The sequence below is a fragment of the Hemiscyllium ocellatum genome, chromosome 9 (genome assembly GCF_020745735.1).
Source record: "Hemiscyllium ocellatum isolate sHemOce1 chromosome 9, sHemOce1.pat.X.cur, whole genome shotgun sequence".
NCBI lineage: Eukaryota > Metazoa > Chordata > Chondrichthyes > Orectolobiformes > Hemiscylliidae > Hemiscyllium > Hemiscyllium ocellatum.
In genome coordinates, this window is record NC_083409.1 from 81,631,429 (window position 1) to 81,650,293 (window position 18,865).

General features: G+C 40.6%; 1 protein-coding gene across 3 annotated transcripts in view; it reads right to left on the minus strand.

The window, feature by feature from the left end:
• b4galt2 (UDP-Gal:betaGlcNAc beta 1,4- galactosyltransferase, polypeptide 2) overlaps positions 1-18,865 on the minus strand; it is a 465,910-nt gene that overhangs the window by 380,822 nt on the left and 66,223 nt on the right. For all 3 annotated transcript variants that reach the window (XM_060830513.1, XM_060830514.1, XM_060830512.1), the window contains exon 2: positions 14,364-14,750. In XM_060830513.1, coding sequence (XP_060686496.1) covers positions 14,364-14,676 — 313 coding nt within the window. In that variant the 5' untranslated portion in view covers positions 14,677-14,750. The remainder of the gene's footprint in view (positions 1-14,363; positions 14,751-18,865) is intronic.

Sequence of the window (18,865 nt, forward strand, 5' to 3'; positions counted from 1 at the left end):
AGAAATATCACAGATATGTTAGTTTTGCCCTTGAATGTTCATTTTTGTTGTTACTTACTTTTTGGCATGGATAGGCAAATTCGTAATTTATGATTTCGCTATAGAGGATTTACTGTACATGCTATAACCTATAACTGTGACAATATCATAACTGTGTCTTTTAGAGGTATATCGACATAGTACACTAAAGAAATAAAACTGAGATAAACATCCTTTAGACAAGATGGGACACTGAAACCGAATTGTTTGGCCCTTTTGTTTTGAGGAACAGAAAGACTAGAATTGGCCCCAAACACAGAAGTAGATGGAAAAAGAAACTGAAGGAATACCAACAAAATGATGGACCAGCTATCTGAAGCAAACTTTCACAAAAATGGTGACAAATATCAGAGGCTACTTCAGAACTAACAGAGGTGAACTCAAGCTACTTCACGGACACTGCTGAGCTGATTGGCAGGTCTGAGCAGTTGTTACAAGATCAACTGGCACTGAATGTTCTTTCAATCCCCCAGCTATATTAAAATTGAAGTGCTTGACAAGTTTTTAATCCTTTACTAGTGAGATCATCCACATGGTGTTTGACAAACTGTACTACAACGTTACCAAATAATTAAGATGATTAAAGCATTTTCATGTAAAATGTTGTAATTTATTTGATCATCAAATATTGTTTTACAATTCTCATTTCGGTTGCAATCCTTCCCCCGAGCTTCACAGAGATTTAATACTTTCGCTGGGACAGCATACAGCCACTTAGCTACAATCGGCTACACGTCTCTCGCAAGTGATTTTCAGTAGATTATCATTACTTTATGACAACAATGCAAATTTCAAAGAAATCCACGATTTCTAATTCTGTAGTAGGTATATTTTATAAATCAGTTTTGAAAATCTGAGTACTAGAGCCCTACATTATTTTTTCAATTCTTTCATAGGATGTGGGCATCACCAACAAGGCTATCATTTGCCACACAGGCCTAACTGCCCTTGAACCGAGTGGCTTCCTACCTAGCCCAATTCAGAGAATACCTAAGTGTCAGCCACATTATCTAGTCTGGAATCATCTATAGGTCAGACCAGATAAAAATGGCAGATGACCTTCTCTAAAGGACATTTAAAGCTAACCAGATAGTTTGTTTTAAATGATAATGGATGACTACTATTAGAGACCAACTTTATATTCAAAATTTTATTATTTGAATTCGACCAGGTGCATTGGTGGAACTTGAACCCATCACCCCAGAGCATTATATTGTATCATATATGGACATGACCACAATGTAACCATCTCACCATAATCAGAGATGTTAGGTATTAGATTGGCGAGATACCAGACGATGGAAAAAAAATCAAGGGTCTTCATACATACCACAGGAGGAGAGAGTCATAGCCAATTGTGGAAAACTGAGAAAATAAGTGGGCACAAGGCAATTGAGATGTTCAAGATCTTTAGAGCATTAATTAAACAGAAAAAAGGAAAAATAAATGAACATATAAGAAATGAACGTCCTCTTATTGGGTGGCACAGTGGTTTGCACTGCTGCCTCACAGCGCAAGGAACCTAGGTTCGGATTCCAGCCTTAGGTGACTGTCTATGTGGTGTTTCCTTATTTTCCACGTGTTTGTGTGGGTTTTTTTCCCAGGTGCTCTGGTTTCTTCGCACAGCCCAAAGAGGTGCAAGTTAGGTGGACAGACTATTGCGCCGTTGTATCCAGGGTTTTGCAGGCTAGGTGGTTTAGCACTGGTGATTGTGGGGTTATGGGGCTGGGAAGTTCTTTAAAGCAGTTAGTGCAGACTTGATGGGCTGAATGGCCTCTATCTGCTTTGTAGGAATGCTATGTACACAACAATTTCCTATTTTACCAGAACGCAGGGAAGGTACAGCAGAGGCAGAAAGCCACATGACAAGGCTAGAGATGTGGATGTCACAGCAAATTTAAATCAGGGGATGGAATAGTCAGCATTGCGAGCTTCGATTGACAAGGCTTACTCAGGTCAGCCATGATCTGCAGAGGGGCTGGGTGTAGAAGAGGAAGAGTGTACTTTGCACCTAGGCATGCCATGAGAAGTATTTAACTTGTTTTTTCACCTGCCTTTCAGTGTAAAAAAACCATAAGACCACAAGAAATAGGAACAGAAGTAGGCCATTTGGCCCCTTCAGCTTGATCTGCCATTCACCAGAATCGTAGCTATTCCGACATTCCTCATATCCACTTTCCCGCATTTGCTCCATAACTCTTGATTCTCCAAACTATCCATTTCAGCCTTAAATATGCAACGACTCTGCTCCCACAGCTCTCTGGAGAGAGAATTTCTAAGAGAAAAAAGTCCTCATCTCAGTCTTAAATTGCTGCCTCTTTGTCAAGACTGTATCCTCTGGTCCTAGACTCTCCCATGTAGGGGGTCAGGGAGTGGGGGCACATCCTTTTCCCGCTCACTCTGTATTCTATGTGTTTCCATGAGCCTACCTCTCATTCCTCTAAACTACAGTGAGTAATCCCCCAATCTGTTTAGCCTTTGGTCTTAAGACAATCCCTCCATATTAAGGACCATCCTTGTGAACATTCTCTGAATTGCCTCCGATGAAATGATATTTCCTTAAATAAGGGCACCAAAACTTCTTACAGTACTCTGGGTGTGATCTCACCAGCAGCTTGTATGGTTGCAGTGAGAGTTAAAAAAAACAGGAGTTGCTGACAAAACTTAGCAAGTCCGGCGGCATCTGTGGACAGAAATCAGAGTTATTGTTTCGGGTCAAGTAATCCTTCTACAGAACCATCGCCTTCTAAGACTTCCCTTCACTTATATGCCAATCCTACTGAAGTAAGGGCTGAAAATGTGTTGCTGGAAAAGTCCTCACTTTCTCCTACTGAAGTAAGGGCCAACATTTCACTTGTCGTCTTGATTACCTGTTGTTCCTCTGTGCTAGCTTTGTGTGTTTCATGTACAAGTAAGCTCAAGTTGCTTTATGTTGTAGCTTGCTTCAGTTTTTTCTCCATTTAAATAATATTTGGTTCTTTTGTTTTCCTTCTAAAGTGAACAATTTCATATTTTCCCACATTATACCCAGTTTGTCAATTTTTTGCCAACTTACGTAATCTTTGTATCCTTCTCGCCTTTCCATCTACTTTTGTATTGTCTGCAAAATTGGCTACAGTCCATTCATTTCCTTCCTCCAAGTCATTTACCAGCATTGATCCCTGTCGACCTTCACTAGTCACAGGTTGCCAGCTGAAAAAGGAACCTCTTATCACCATTCACTGTTTCCTGCCCATGAGCCAATTCTCTATCTATGCCAATATATAATACATCTCCAATACCCATGGGTTCTTTCATTATGACTTCACCTTTTGTGAGGTACACTGTAAGTAATCAAATCTAATCGAAATCTAATCTAATCTTGTTTTAAGGCCTTCTGGAAATCCAAATACAACACATCTACTGGTCCCCCTCTATCCACTCTGGTTGAGACGTCCTCAAAAGCTCTAATAAATTAGTCAGACAGATCTCCCTATCATTGTGTTTTGGGTGTGCCATTACCTTGGAAATCTATACAGAAACCTGAATTATTTTCTCGTATGCCATCTTATTAATAGATTGTCCATCCTTGAGCCAGGGGTCCATTTGATGCTGCACACTAGAGCAATGCCTGTCCCAGGCCTCAATGGCCTGTATCCTGGGGATTTGCAATGGAAGCAGTCTATAAACAGATGCAGAACTGCAAGGATAGCTGATGGCCTTAACCTGGTTTGTAGCATTCCTAACCAATGACTGAACATTACAGTGCAGTACAGGCCCTTTGGCCCTCGTCTGAAGCTCCTACTCGGTTTGAAAATTAACTTACACCACTGTCTGCTCCAAGATACTCCAGTCAGAGAGATGTTCCTAGTGTTAGGGACTGCTCTTTGGCAGGATTTGGTGCATTGTTAATTATAGTGGAATAATTGAGGAACTAGAACTGGGGAGGACCCCAGTCTTGCTTCATTCCAATTATAACACCGAGGCCCTGTAACTACTGAAAGTACAGGTTCAAGTTGACCTATTTAGAGAAGTCTGTACAGTGCCTGGAAACTCATTCCCAGCGAGGAGAAAGAGCAAGCTTCAAGTTCCATACATCATTAAGGAAGAAAAGATTAATAATGTGCTCAAAAACTGATTCATTATGAAATTACTAAATTGTACAGGATACTGATCTATTAATAAGACAGTGTACAAGAAAATAAAAATCTAACATATATTTATAGTCACTGACTAAGCAGCCTCATTCCCCCATGATGATTTAGTTATTTATCCTTTCCATGCACCTCATTGGATTTAGAACTGACAACTATCATCTCCTGAAGTCGAGCAGAAAGTAATCATGCCTGAATGGAGACTTTCTCATTCTCTGTTTATGTATCTCACCATTGTATTCATGACCACTGAGGATGTGACAATACAACTGATTATTTTTCACAGAATCCTTTCAAGGAAAGACATTATCATGTCCATACATCACATCACAGTAAATAATGGAAAAACATTCAAATTTTAAAATGCAAGAGTACAGGCTTTTCAAAATCAAATAAAATGAAAAATACATCATCCTTACTTTTAGAATCTCCAATCAGATTATAGTTCACAATTTCACTGGGGTAAAGAGAGACAGTGAGTTTCAGGGGGAAATTTCAGAGCCAAGACATTTGATGGCACTGCTGCCAATCATGAAGTAATTTTAAAACAAAATGCTCAATTAGCAAAAATTGAATGGACACAGAGATCTCAGTGAGTTGCAGTGCTGGAGGGAGATTCACAGAGGAAAGGATACTGAGAAATTTTGAAACAAGGAGGGTAATTTTAAAGTTGCCTCATTGCCAGACTGGGAGCCAATGCAGGTCAGCGAGCAAATGGGTGAGGTCTGAATGGGACTTAGTGTGAGTCAGTAAATAGGCGGAAGAGTGTTCATGATCTGGGACAAGACTGCCAAATGTACATTACATTCTGGTTCGGAACAATTAACATTTTGTTTCAAATAGATGATGCTTGAAATCATGGATACGTTTTAAGAGAATAAAGCCACAGGATTCTAAAGATTGTGTTAAAAAAAACTTTACTATCCAAGATTAGAAAAGCAAAATAATCTAGAATATACAGAAAACTTATGCACTTAACATTCAGAATTCCATGAAGCTAGTATGAGTTTACAGATAAACTGTGGTTAAACACCCTACAGAGTACATCAAACCCAGATTTCATGCATTCCTCAACAATGCAAACATAGGAACACAGGAACAGGAGTAGGCCATCAGCCCCTCAAGCCTGTCCCACTATTCAATGAGATCATGGTTGATCTGTGGCCTAACTCTGTATTCCTGCCTTTGGCCCATATCCTTTAATATACAAGGAACGGCTGAGGATCCTGGGATTGTATTCTTTGGAGTTTGGAAGATTAAGGGGAGATCTAATAGAAACTTACAAGATAATACATGGCTTGGAAAGGGTGGACGCTAGAAAATTGTTTCTGTTAGGCAAGGAGACTAGGACCCGTGGACACAGCCTTAGAATTAAAGGGGGTAAATTCAGAACAGAAATGCGGAGACATTTCTTCAGCCAGAGAGTGGTGGGCCTGTGGAATTCATTGCCGCAGAGTGCAGTGGAGGCCGGGACGCTAAATGTCTTCAAGACAGAGATTGATAAATTCTTGATGTCATAAAGAATTAAGGGCTACGGGGAGAATGCGGGTAAGTGGAGTTGAAATGCCCAGCCATGATTGAATGGCGGAGTGGACTCGATGGGCCGAATGGCCTTACTTCCACTCCTATGTCTTATGGCTTTATAGTCTTAATATTTTTGTCGAATAGAAGTTTACCTTTGAATGTAGGTTTGCTTGCTGAGCTGGAAGGTTCATTTTCAGACGTTTCATCACCATACTAGATAACATCTTCAATGAGCCTCAGGACGAAGCACTGGTGGTATAGTCTGCTTTCTCTTTATGTGTTTGGGTTTCCTTGGGTTGGTGATGTCATTTCCTGTGGTGATGTCATTTCCCATTCTTTTTCTCAGGAGGTGGTAAATGGGATCCAAGTCAATGTATTTGTTGACAGAGTTTGTATCTCTGTTTGGCTTGTCCTAGGATGGATATGTTGTCCCAGTCAAAGTGGTGTCCTTCCTCATCTGTATGTAAAGATACTAGTGAGAGTGGGTCATGTCTTTTTGTGGCTAGTTGATGTTCATGTATCCTGGTGGATAGTTTTCTGTCTGCTTGTCCAATGTAGTGTTTGTTACAGTCCTTGCAAGGTATTTTGTAAATGACATTAGTTTGGCTTGTTGTGTGTATAGGGTCTTTCAAGTTTATTAGCTGCTATTTTAGTGTGTTGGTGGGTTTGTGGGCTACCACGACGCCAAGGGTCTGAGTAATCTGGCAGTCATTTCCGAGATGTCTTTGATGTAAGGGAGGGTGGCTAGGGTTTCTGGACGTGTTTTGTCTGCTTGTTTGGGTTTGTTGCTGAGAAATCAGCATCAAAGACATCTCTGAAATGACTGCCAGACTACTCAGACCCCTTGGCACCATGGACAGATGAGAATGGAACTGGGCAAATGCACCACAAACCAGCCAGCCAGACCACAGAGGAACAGCACTGCAACCAAACAGTGTTAGCGATTATGGTGAAGGCTTCAGAAAAGGATAAGGACTCCGGGAGACATAGTTTGCCATGGTCACAATCACGTGGGATGCCTGATGTAACTTTCGGAATAGCTATGACAATACTACAAATCTGATCAGAGGGATTCACACAGAGAGATGGATCTGGATTTGTGAGGGGCAGCATTTTCAAGAACTTTGGACAGGAGAGAAAGGTTGGAGGTGGGACTACAGTTTGCAAGGACAGAGGGTTCAGAGTTTTTTTTCTTAGGAATGAAACAATGGTAACAGAATTGCAAGTGTGTGGACAAAATCTAAGGTGAAGGAATCATTCACAACATGAATAATATCAACTATCAGAGATCCTGGGGGTGATATCATATGATTTGTAGTTTAGTAGAAACGTACCTGAGGGAGTAGAAGTTGGTTGAATGGTTGAGACTGCATTTTATGGTAAATGTGCTATTGGGACCATTGCCCCTTGAAATTTCTTTGTTGTACACAATTCAGCCTTTCTAACCTTGACACTGCTTTGTGTGGCACCTTCCCATTGTTTGATGTCACTGCACAAGCCCAGTATTTCAAAAAGGGGCAACCTGAAAGTAGCTGGCACAACATGTTGTAGGCTGCTTGAAAGTCACGTGTGTGTGCAGAAAACATTTGCTCAAACCATGGAGATGTTGTTACCTGCGAAATACTACCTGTTGGAGCTCAATAATGTAGATTGTAACGTTAAAGTGATCTTCTTCTCAATTTCTTTAAGCAGTCAAGAAAATTTATCTTAAAGGAAAATGCACCTGCATTTATCGATGTCATGGAGGTGATTAAATAAATTGAAAAGTCCATGACAGTGATTTTTTGGAAGATACTGACTCAGTGGGTCAAATGGCTGTATCCCAATTTATGGTTTATGTTCTTGCTCAACATGCCTGTCTGCATTCATCGCCAGATTATCATCAAAATTTAAAACAGTTGCTCACACACCACCACCGCTAGCTTAATCTTTTTTCCAATGAGCAAATACAAGCTCATTTGTCTTTCTTTACAGCTCAATGACCTAAAGCCTAAACTCATTTGCCATTAGTTTCCTTGAAATCTTTTCACTGTCTCCAGGCAGCTGACCTGATGAGGTAGTGGTGCTCCAAAAGCTTGTGATTTTAAATCGTAAAAGTTGAGCAGACAAATCACATCACCATATCATTCACTAGAACCTATTTGCTACGGGATAATTAGCTTAGCAATCAGGATTATCGTGGTTGGAAGTCAACTCGCTCATCAATTTCAGTTCACCCTGCCATTAGATCACTGTTCCACATTAAACTTTACTGCAGAAACAAAGCTGCTCATTTCTGCTATGGGAAGCCGAATCTCAACAGTGCCTTAAGTGTTATTGAGTTATCACATGGCTGAAACAATATTGTGGAAAGGCTCCATGCAAATTACATTTCAATGGGAAAGCTGAATTTAAAAGCAGCTGCCAACTATAAATATTAATACAGCCAGTCAAGTTCTAAAAATAAATATGCTGTCAAGATAAATAAATCACGTCCCAGGCAGACTGGATATTCTGCTTAATCTCAGCTGTCACCAAATGTGGCAGACTGGACTTCCACTCACTCAATGTCACTCGCACTCAGCCTGTTGACTCTTCCAGGTCAACTTTACATGAATAGTGTGTTTGAGCTCTAGCCACAGCAAATACATCTGAATTAGAAAGAAAATAGTAAGTTACTGCAAGATTAAAACCGAGGAGGGCACTACATCAAACGTTGTTTAGCAAGCCGCTAATGTTGTTCAGTATTAGAGAGGGCAGTTGCAGAGCACGGAACTTCCCAAATCACGCTGAGGTTTCGGGTTTTGGAGATTCTGAGTCGCTAGATGGATTTGAGAATCTTACAGAAAAGGAGAATCCTAAGGAGAGGTGCAGTGGATAAATAAAAAGAGATGACTAGAGCTACCAGTGCCAATTCAACCACTTAGCACATAATGATTCAACCTAATAATAATTTTAACTACCTCTCCACATCAGAGAAGAGGTGGGAATGGAATGATATGCGTAGCCACTGTCCTGTGACTTACACAAGGACATTTATCACTTGCAAACAATCCTTTGTTGCCCAGCTGAAGTGTTTCAATAGTGTTCTATTCTTGCTCTCCAGTAACGTTTAGCTTTTCACATGGAAATGTTCTTTTACTCGCTTCTGGAGCTAAGTCACAAGACACAGGTTATAGTCCAACGGGTTTATTTAAAATCACAAGCTTTCAAAGCACAGCTTCTTTGTCAGGTGAAGGAAAGGTGTACAGGCACAGAATATATAGGTGGAGAGATAATGGCAAGATAACTCTTAGGTGATTAAATCTGTTGACATTCTCAATCATGTGGAATTGCCTTGCCATTATCTCTCCCCCTATATATTCTGTGCCTGTGTACTTTCCTCCACTTCACCTGATGAAGGAGCAGTGCTCTGAAAGCTTGAGATTTTAAATGAACCTGTTGGACTATAACCTGGTGTCTTGTGACTTCTGATTTTGTCCAGCCCAGTCCAAAACTAGCATCCCCACTTCTGGAGCATGGTGTAGAATACAGCTTTGAGCCGACATCATCTCTAGTGGCTGCAATTCTCCTTTCCTCTCTTCAGCACCCTTTGCCGAGCAGAAAACAGCAGATAGGAGAGACTGGAGTGAATTTTCAAGAGCTCGCCATTATATTTTATTTAATTAAAACCTTTAATTCAGGCGAGAATAGAATTCCAACCACAAGGTCAAAATTGGTTTATTAAAAAAGAAAAACATAGCTTTTGTTATACTATCACAGATATGGGCTAGGTCAGCATTTGTTGCCGATCCTTTATTCCCCTTGAGAAAGTGGTGGTGAGCCAAATCTTCCAATTGCAGTAGAATTCACACGTGGTGCAGACAGAACCTGTTTGGAACCAATTTCCAGGATCTTGATCCAGTGACAGCGAAGGAACAGTCATGTCATTTCAATTGAGGGTGATGTGTGCCTTTGATTTTGACTTGACTTATTATTGTCACATGTACTGAGATACAGTGAAAAGTTTCGTTTTGAGTGCTAACCAGACAAATCATACCTTACACAATTACGTCAGGGCAATAGAGCAGAAGGCAGAATATAGTGTTACAGCTACAGAGAAGGTTCAGAGAAAGAACAACTCTAATATATAAGAGGTCCATTCATAACTCTGATAATAGCGGGCACTGGTGTTGAGGATTATTGTGGAAGAGGTGTCGTCGTCTATATTTACTGATTGCAGTCTGTGGGTCAGGAAGTCAAGGATCCAATTGTGGGGGGGGGGGGGGGGGGGGGGGGGAGAGTAGACTCCTCGGTCTCAGAGTTTGGAGGTCAATGCTGATGTTGAAGGGCCTGCTAAAGTGATTAAATAGCAATATGACGTAGGTGACCTTCTCACTCAGATGTTCCAGCGATGAATGTAGGGCCAGAGAAATAGCTTCTGCCACGGACCTATTGTGATGATTAGCAAATTGTAGTGGATCAAAGCAATCTGGGAGGATGAAGTTGATGTGTGCCATTACTAACCTCTCAAAGCACTTCACACTGATGGATGTCAGAGCCACTGGAGGTCATCATTAAGGCACATTGCCTGATTATTCTTTGGCACTGGGATGATAGCAGTCTTCCTGAAGCAGGAGAGGTTAAAGATGTCTGCAAATACTTCTGCCAGCTGGTCTGCACAGGATCTGGGTACACATCCAGGACACCACGTGGGCCAATGGCTTTCGATGGGCTCACTTTCAAGAAGGCCGAGCTAACATCTGCAGAGAGGCCTGTGGGTACAGGTGCACCCAAGGCTGTTAGGGCAGGTGACATCATTTAACTGACCTTCTGTTCAAAATAGACATAGAATGCATTCAGGTAAAAAATGAGGTCTGCAGATGCTGGAGATCACAGTTGAAAATGTGTTGCTGGTTAAAGCACAGCAGGTTAGGCAGCATCCAAGGAATAGGAAATTCGACGTTTCGGGCATAAGCCCTTCATCAGGAATTCCTAATGAAGGGCTTATGCGCGAAACGTCGAATTTCCTATTCCTTGGATGCTGCCTAACCTGATGTGCTTTAACCAGCAACACATTTTCAACTGTGATCTCCAGCATCTGCAGACCTCATTTTTTACCCGAAGATTTTAACCTACTGCGAATCCTCTTGCAAGGATGCCTTCCTTGAAGAAGCTCTCTTCCTCTCTCTACAAGGATTAGAACATTCCTGATGAAGGGCTTATGCCCGAAACGTCGAATTTCCTATTCCATAGAATGCATTCAGCTCATCAGGTAGGGATGCATTGTTGTCAGTGATTCACTTTGTAGCCCATTATCGTGTAAACCTTGCCACTGTCAACATGTGTTCGTTTGGGTAGTCTGGGACTCTAGTTTAGTCTGGTATTGTCTCTTGATGTCCCTGATGGCTTTGTGAAGATCACATCTCAATTTCCCGTATAGGCCATGGTCACCGAAAGTGAAAGCCTCAGACATGGTTTTCATGGGGAGTGGATCTTCTGGTTCATCTATAGTTTCCAGTTGGGGAGCAAACTCTTTAGCATGCAGTCCCCAACACAATACGGACAAAGTCTGTGATGAGAATGCTGTACAATCTGACGGACAGATGACTATCCTCTCTCTGGTTGGAGATAGCCATTACCTGGCACTGTATAGCACAAATGATAGATGCCAGTTATCAGCCCAAACCTGGTTACATTCTGAAGAAGGGTCACTGGACCCAAAACTTTAACGCTGCTTTCTCTCCACAGATGCTGCCAGACCTGTCGTGTTCTTCCAGCAATTTCTGTTTATGTTCCTGGTTGCTGTCCAGGCTTTGTTGCAAATGGATACTCATTGCTTAATGGATCTGAGGAGATGTGAATTGTACTGAACATTGTGCAAATATCAGGGCACACTGTCACTCCTGACCTTACGATGGAGGAAAGATCATCAGCAAAACAGCTAACCTGAGCAACTGCTGCAGTGCTACCCGAAATTGAGGCAATCAACTTCCAAGAACCACACCATCTTTCTTTGTACTCCAAACCGAGGGTCTAGGAACAGAGTATCATTGTGTCGAGCCTTGAGTCTCTTGAGACCACGGCCAATACCTTCCATCACTCTGATGATTGTCAAGAGCAGACTCATGGAGTGGAAATTGGTCAGGTTGAATTTGCCTAGCTTTTGTCATCTGGGATATGACAGGGCAATTTCTACATTAGCCTGTGCAGTGTTGAAGCATTATTGGAATAGCTCGACTATGGGCACTGCTAGTTCTGAAGCAGAATTCTTCAGTGCTATGACAAATATTTCCATGGACTGGAATCTGGCAATGGCCTGTTGACCTGTTCCAGGTAAAACTATCCACAGCAGAAGGCAGAAGAATACGCTTGATTTACCTAATGCTCAGCTAGACATAGGAAAGTCTCTAAGTCAAATTCTAATGGTAGAATAATACAAGAAGTCTCCCCAAAATACACAGAATGGCATAATCGAGTTGTGCAAGTCACATGTTCCAGAGTTTCATCTTTGTTTTGTGCCACTTCACAGCACTATAGTTGTGCCAATGGAACAGATACTCTGGACCACACAGGTTTTACTGAATGTCAGAGAAAAGGATCACTCTTACTTTGTAGGTTGTCTACTCTACCAAAGTGAAAACAGCATGCAAAAACAGAACAGCCTGGTGTAAAAAAACATTAATTTTATTCATTCAGAGGATGTGGGGCTCATAAGCAACAACCTGCATTTATTGGCCATCACTAATTATCTCGCAGAGGGAGGCAGTGAGCTGCCTTCTTGAACTGCTGCAGTCTTTTGCTGTATGTGCTCCCACAATGCTGCTCAGGAGGGATTTCCGGGATTTTGACTCAGTTACAGTGAGGAAACAGTGATATATTTCCAAGTCAGGAGCTTGTAAGCAACAGTGTTCCCACGTATCTACTGCAGGTTTTAACACTTGCCTTTTTATGTCCTTCTTCCTCACTGTCCAAGGCTGTAAGCATACCTTCCAAATGAAGCAACATTTTACTTGCGCTCCTTTCAAACTGAGTGACTATATTTACTGCTCACCTGCAGTCTCCCATACACTGGTAAGGTCACACATAGACTAGGTGACCAGTGAACATCTCCACTCCATACATAAGAATGACTCCGGCCTGCCAGTTGATCACCATTTCAATACAACATTGTGCTCTCATACTAACATTTTAATCTTATCTCTACTGCAGTGCTCGCAACATACATTTACACACTCTAGAGGAAAAGCATTTCAGTTTCCAATTCATTTTACAGCTTTCAGGACTCAACATTAAATTAAACTACTTCAGAAATCAAACCCTGTTCTCCATTTTCATTACACCATCTTCCATAGTGGGATAAGAATCCATATCCCATGACACAGACTTGAGATTCTGGATTAACAGCCAGAAATCCTATGTGGTATATTCATAAAATCCAATAGCCTCCCAAAAAATAGAAGCAATTAGCAAAACTAATAAGTGTTAACATTTATTACAGTGAGAGCTGAATACAAAAGCAGAAATATTATACTTCATGTGATGTTATTGTGGCGTAACTGGTGAAACCACATCTGGTATACTGTATAGAGTACTGGTCACCATATTTCGGAAGCTTGTACATGCACTGGAAGATGCTCAGAAAAGGTTTGCCAGACTAATATAAAGGCAGGTTGATTTACAAGGAAAGATTGAACAGGCTAAGCTTATATCCTGAAGTTTATATAAGTAAGAGGAGACTTGTTTAAAACATATTAGATCCTGAGGGGTCTGACTGGGGAGATGTACATAAAGGATGTTTCCTCTTATGGAAGGATCTGGAACTATGGTTCACAGTCAAAAAATAACAAGTCACCCACTTGAGACAGAGATAAGGTGGATTTTGTTCCTCACAGATTTATGAGACTTGCTGAAAAACTTTATGGAAACAACCTTTGAATACGTTTAAGGCACAAGTGCATAAATTTTGAGTAAACAGATGGTGAAAGGTAAACTGGGATGGGGAAATGTAGATTTGAGGGTATAATCAGATCTGCAGCGAGCTTATTAAATGATGGAGCAAACTCAAGAGGTTGAATTGCCTTCTATTCTCTGTTTGTATTTTCACATGACCCAAAAACAAGGTTTTGCATTAGCAATAACATTTTTAAATGGTAAACTTCATTCCAACTGTGTCAAATTAAAAGCAAACATCTTTATACAAAGATCTCGCTATGATACAAATAGATTCGAGTGTCACTCTAGTTTCTAGTCTTTGACATTTAGTAATCATGTTTCCTGTAGTAGCCTGAATATGTAAATTTTGAAACACCCTTTAAATAATTCTGCTCAACCAGGTAAACTGATCTTCCACTATATTTTTAAGTGTGACCAACGTGTGCTAGAATTCTAGAAATACATTGAGTGCAATTATTCGTACTTGCCAACAATGTAACTGGAATGATGGATGTATCTTCCTAACAGGCTGATAAAGCAAGGAAACAATGGAAAGCTATAATCTGATCAGCTCTGCCTATGTATTAAAGATTGCCCTGAGAAAGATACGATTTGAACAGCAAGCACAGATCATTGGCATGAAATCTCAATAGTAACGACACAAAAAGACTACCAATTCCAAACTGTAGCACTTTTAAATCTTTAACCACAATGCATTTTAATCAATGCACCCACAACAATTTTTTTAATGAAAAGTTGAAGTGAGCAGCCTACCTAACCCCGGTGGGACATCAGGGCACATCGGTAAAGGCTTCTTCGTGACTGTAAGGTTATGGTCCAACTTCCTGCTCGACACAAAGTGATCTTCGTTCCCCAGGAATGTCAGTGAGGTCCCATTGGGCTTTGAGATGTTAAAGTATTGATGCATCTTGGAGAAATTCCTAGTATTAAAGCGGCTGAAGATGTCAAACCTTTGGGTGTAGATGTCCAAGTAGAAGATGGTCATTATAAGAAAGTGCACAAGACACAACAAGAGTACCGCTTTGCATATTCTTTCCAAAGTCTTCCCTAACATCAGTCTGGACATTTTCTGTACACAGCAAGTCAATGGAGCAGCACATTAGCTTATCTTCCAGAGCTTCTGTCCATTCCAAGTACTACCTGTGAAATGAAAAGATTGTATTTATTAAATTTTTCCAATATTTACATAGGAATGACATCAGAGGTGATTGTGGGGTTGGGGTAGAATCAACATCAGAATAACTTTAAAATATAGACGTTGGAACCTAATCAAATTGTGTCCTTTTTGGAGGGGTGGGGGGGGGGAAGAGAGAGAGAGAGAGAGAACAGCCTGTAATCTACAATGTCCTTCTACTTGGCTGTCCATGTCTCTTTCATGATGTGGTTTTATGCCCATACTACATGTTTGGATTCAAGGCAAACTGATCGAGGAGAACTGTATTCAGGCTTGGGCTTCTTTATAACACTGTATTAAATATTAAAACTGAACATTACAACACAGACATACAAGGCTCTGATCTTACCACTATATTATTCATAGACCATTTCCCACATCTATTTCTCTCTCCTCTCTCTTGGCTCTGACCACTCTGTGCTATTTATGCCCGGTGAGAATCAACACCCTGACATCGTCAAAAGGTTGTTCCAGGGTATTAAAGCCATTACTGAACAATATCTACATCGCAATTGAAGCAGATATCATTTTATTTTGTGGAGAAGGACTGTTTTAAGACAAAGGATTGTGGAAGGAATTACTGTGCTTTTTAAAACAAGTTACTGAAACTCTGCATGGTCTTTACATTGCTGCATTCTTTAGCGTGGAAAAAGATGTGAATAAAGGAAGCAATACCCTTGTGATATTATCACAAGACTATTGATAGAGACCCTGGTAATGATCTGGGCACTCTGGTTCAAGTCCTATCATGGCAGATGGTGGAACTGGATTCAATTAAAAATCTGAAACTAAGATGACCACATAACAGCTCACATTGTCAGGAGAAACCCATCTAGTTCACTAATGCCCTTCAGGTAAGGAACTCTGCTATCCTTACCTGGTCTAGTCTGCATGTTACTCCAAAATTAATTCTTACCTGTGCTCTGGGCAATTAGGGATGGACAATAAATGCTGGCCTTGCCAGTGACACCCACATCCTGTGAATGAAATTTTAAAATTGGCCCAGCACCTGGGTGAGTAGGGTCAGTGTGGATTTACTGACAACAAGTAGCTGATTAGTTTGTGCAACTGGGACTAGGTGTGAATGCTAAAAGTCATCAGTCAGATAATAACTCTCTGACTGGTGCCTGGATAGCTGAACAGCTTCTGGGTGTGACAGATGCACAGTCAGAAGCCTTTGATCTTCTGCAATGTCAGGCTGTGTCTCTCTATCTCTCGCTGGTAAAAAAAATACCTGAAGCAAGCTTGTTATTTTCTCAGAATAGTTGCTCTAAGGTGGTGCCCTTAACCAATAAATATGAGACATTTTGTATACCAATCACCCATGCTTCCTGTGAATAAGAGATGGAACCTGAAGAAAAAAGAATATAGAACAAAAAATCCAAGCATCATCCCTGCGAACCCTGCAGATTGGTGCTATTGAACTGTCATTTCCCTCTACCAATAAAATCAGAGTTATTTTGTTCATTTGTATGTGTGTAGCGGTTTTAAAAAGGGTTTAATTAGTAGACCTATATTTTGATAGCTCATAGTTGTTTACTGGTGATTAGAAGTTACGAATTTGTAATAAACAATAATTCTTGTTAAGAACTGGAACCAGGTCAGTGTTTTCTGTTAACATGATTCCATCAAAACAATAAATCGGGGACTTTATATGCTTTTGATTAGATTCTGAATTTTGTGGTGACGCTGAGGGTAGGAAGACTTGAGCATCAGTGCACTTTACCACAAAGGTCATAACTCTCAATACTCCCTTAAGAAAGGCACCATATTCAGTTCTCTTACGTCATACATTCAACACAGATGTAACTGGAAAAAGATAATTCCCAATGACAGAAGCTCGTATAAACTGGCTTCATATTTGGCAAAACAGTGCAATGCATTGTGCTTTAAATTACAGCATACCTTATGCCTACAAACTTAGCAATTTCTTTAATCTTCCTAAAATCTCACGGAGATACAACAGAATTCTGTTGGTGGAATATTGTAATGTGAAGAAATTGACCTCAATCAATCATCCAATTCATGTATTCCAAGTTTCACCTTATGAAAATCACTTAGTAACTCATTCCCAGTTTAAATGAGAGAGAGGAGAAAAGAAAGTGGGAGAGAGAGAGGATAAACTTGCATATACACGGATGCCCCTAAATCCTCAATCCTTCTTGCACTTAGTAACATCATAATTTCTAACTGATATGTTGATGATTAGCTAGTTTCCCTGTCAATTACACCCCCAGAAAGCATACCTGGAAGTAATTTCACAAGGGTAATTAGTTGGCTGCACTCACTGCAATCTTGCAGGTGAAAGCATCCTGTTTTTAAACTGGAAGATGCTGTTCTGTTTTTAAACTACTCTTTGCTGTCTGCTGAATTCTGCAGTAAATCAGTAAATATTCCAATGCCATCAACAGATAATCAATATATTACAAAGTCCTTTATAGCTAATTGCTTTTGAAGTGGATTTTGTAGAGCAAATATTGGGGAATAAAGGGTTAATCAAATTCATCAAAGATCCTCAGACAGCAACTTCCAAACTTATGACCACTGTCAACTAGAAGAGCAACCGCAGCACATCCATGGGGACCACCTGCAAATTCCCCTCCAAGCCATTCACCATCCTGACTTGGAAATAAATCCCCGTTCGTTCACTGCTGCTGGGTCATTCCGTTCCTAATGGCATTGTGAATCTACCGAGAGTACATGGACTGCAACAGTTCAAGCAAGCTGCTAACCACCATCTTCTCAAGGGCAACGAGGACAGGCAATAAGTGCTGGTCCAGCCAGCAACGCCAATGTCTCCCAAGTGAATGAAAAAAGCTAAACCTTCATTCTAAATACTGCAGAAGAAGATTGTCATCATGACATCAAGTCACATGGAAACGTTACTGAAACTATTGAGTGTCAGCGATGTCCTTTCTTACTATCCTCTTTTTATAAACCTGTTAATATTTATTCATCTGAGCACAGACCTGATCTTACTATGCACTGATAAGCAGTGCCAGACTCTCAGGACCAGGGGCTAGCTATAAAGAGCACCTGAATTGAAGGCCAGTGCTACACCCAAATAGTCATTACAAAAGTCTTTCTTTTTCTCAGCGTTTCAGAGCTTGAATATCAATGTGAATTAGTAACAGAGAAAAACATGCTGCTATAACTTGAGTAATGAGCCTACATTTGAAGAACCCTTGAGAGAAAAGGAATCTTGGTTTAAATTTGCAGAACACTATCACACAAAAGCAAGCTCTCATTAATCATAGAGATCAACTACATAATGATTACCATCTTTTGCAGGAGGAATCAGAAATAAATGGTGGAGAGCAGGACACATATCAGCAAGCTATTTCAATCACTTGGCCGAGTTGAAGACTGCTAAGCAGCTAATGTATTCTGAATGTTCTACAATTGTCCCATTTCCCCTCAAGTCTGTAAGAGAACATAAGCAGGAATTTCCTACAGATTCTAGTCTAGAGCTTATTCAATTGGTGAAATCCTCAAACTAAAGCCAATGTGAGGGCGATGCCATTAGCTGAAGAAAGCTAAGTTCCTACACTAGAAGTGCAAGGAAAGTCCTCATTTGCTTATGTCCAGAATTGATTTCAGAATGTTCTTTCTTTTTATTTTCATCTACCCGATTCAATAGGAACATCCATTCAAGAGCAGGCTATTCAGCCCATCGACCCTGCCCCGCCATTCCATATGATCATGGCTGATCAAACGCTTCAATGCCTTTTACTCTCCCATAACCAAGGATACTGTATTAAACCCAACCTTAAACATGCTAAAAGACAGGGCCACACAACATTCTGCACTATAGAATTCCAAGGTTTCACACAATCCCCTGAGTGAAACAATTTCTCCTCATTTGAACCTGAGTGTCATCTCCTTTATTTTTACAAGTGTGCCCTTGGTTTTTGATTCCCCAACCAGGGAAAACGTCTTACTCCTTCTACCCTGCCCAATCCTTTCAATGAGATCACCTCTTATTCTTCGAAACTCTAAAGAATACAGGCCCAGTTTTCCCAATGCCTCTTCTTTGTACAATCCTGCCATCCTAGAAACAAGTTTGATGAGCCTTTGTTAC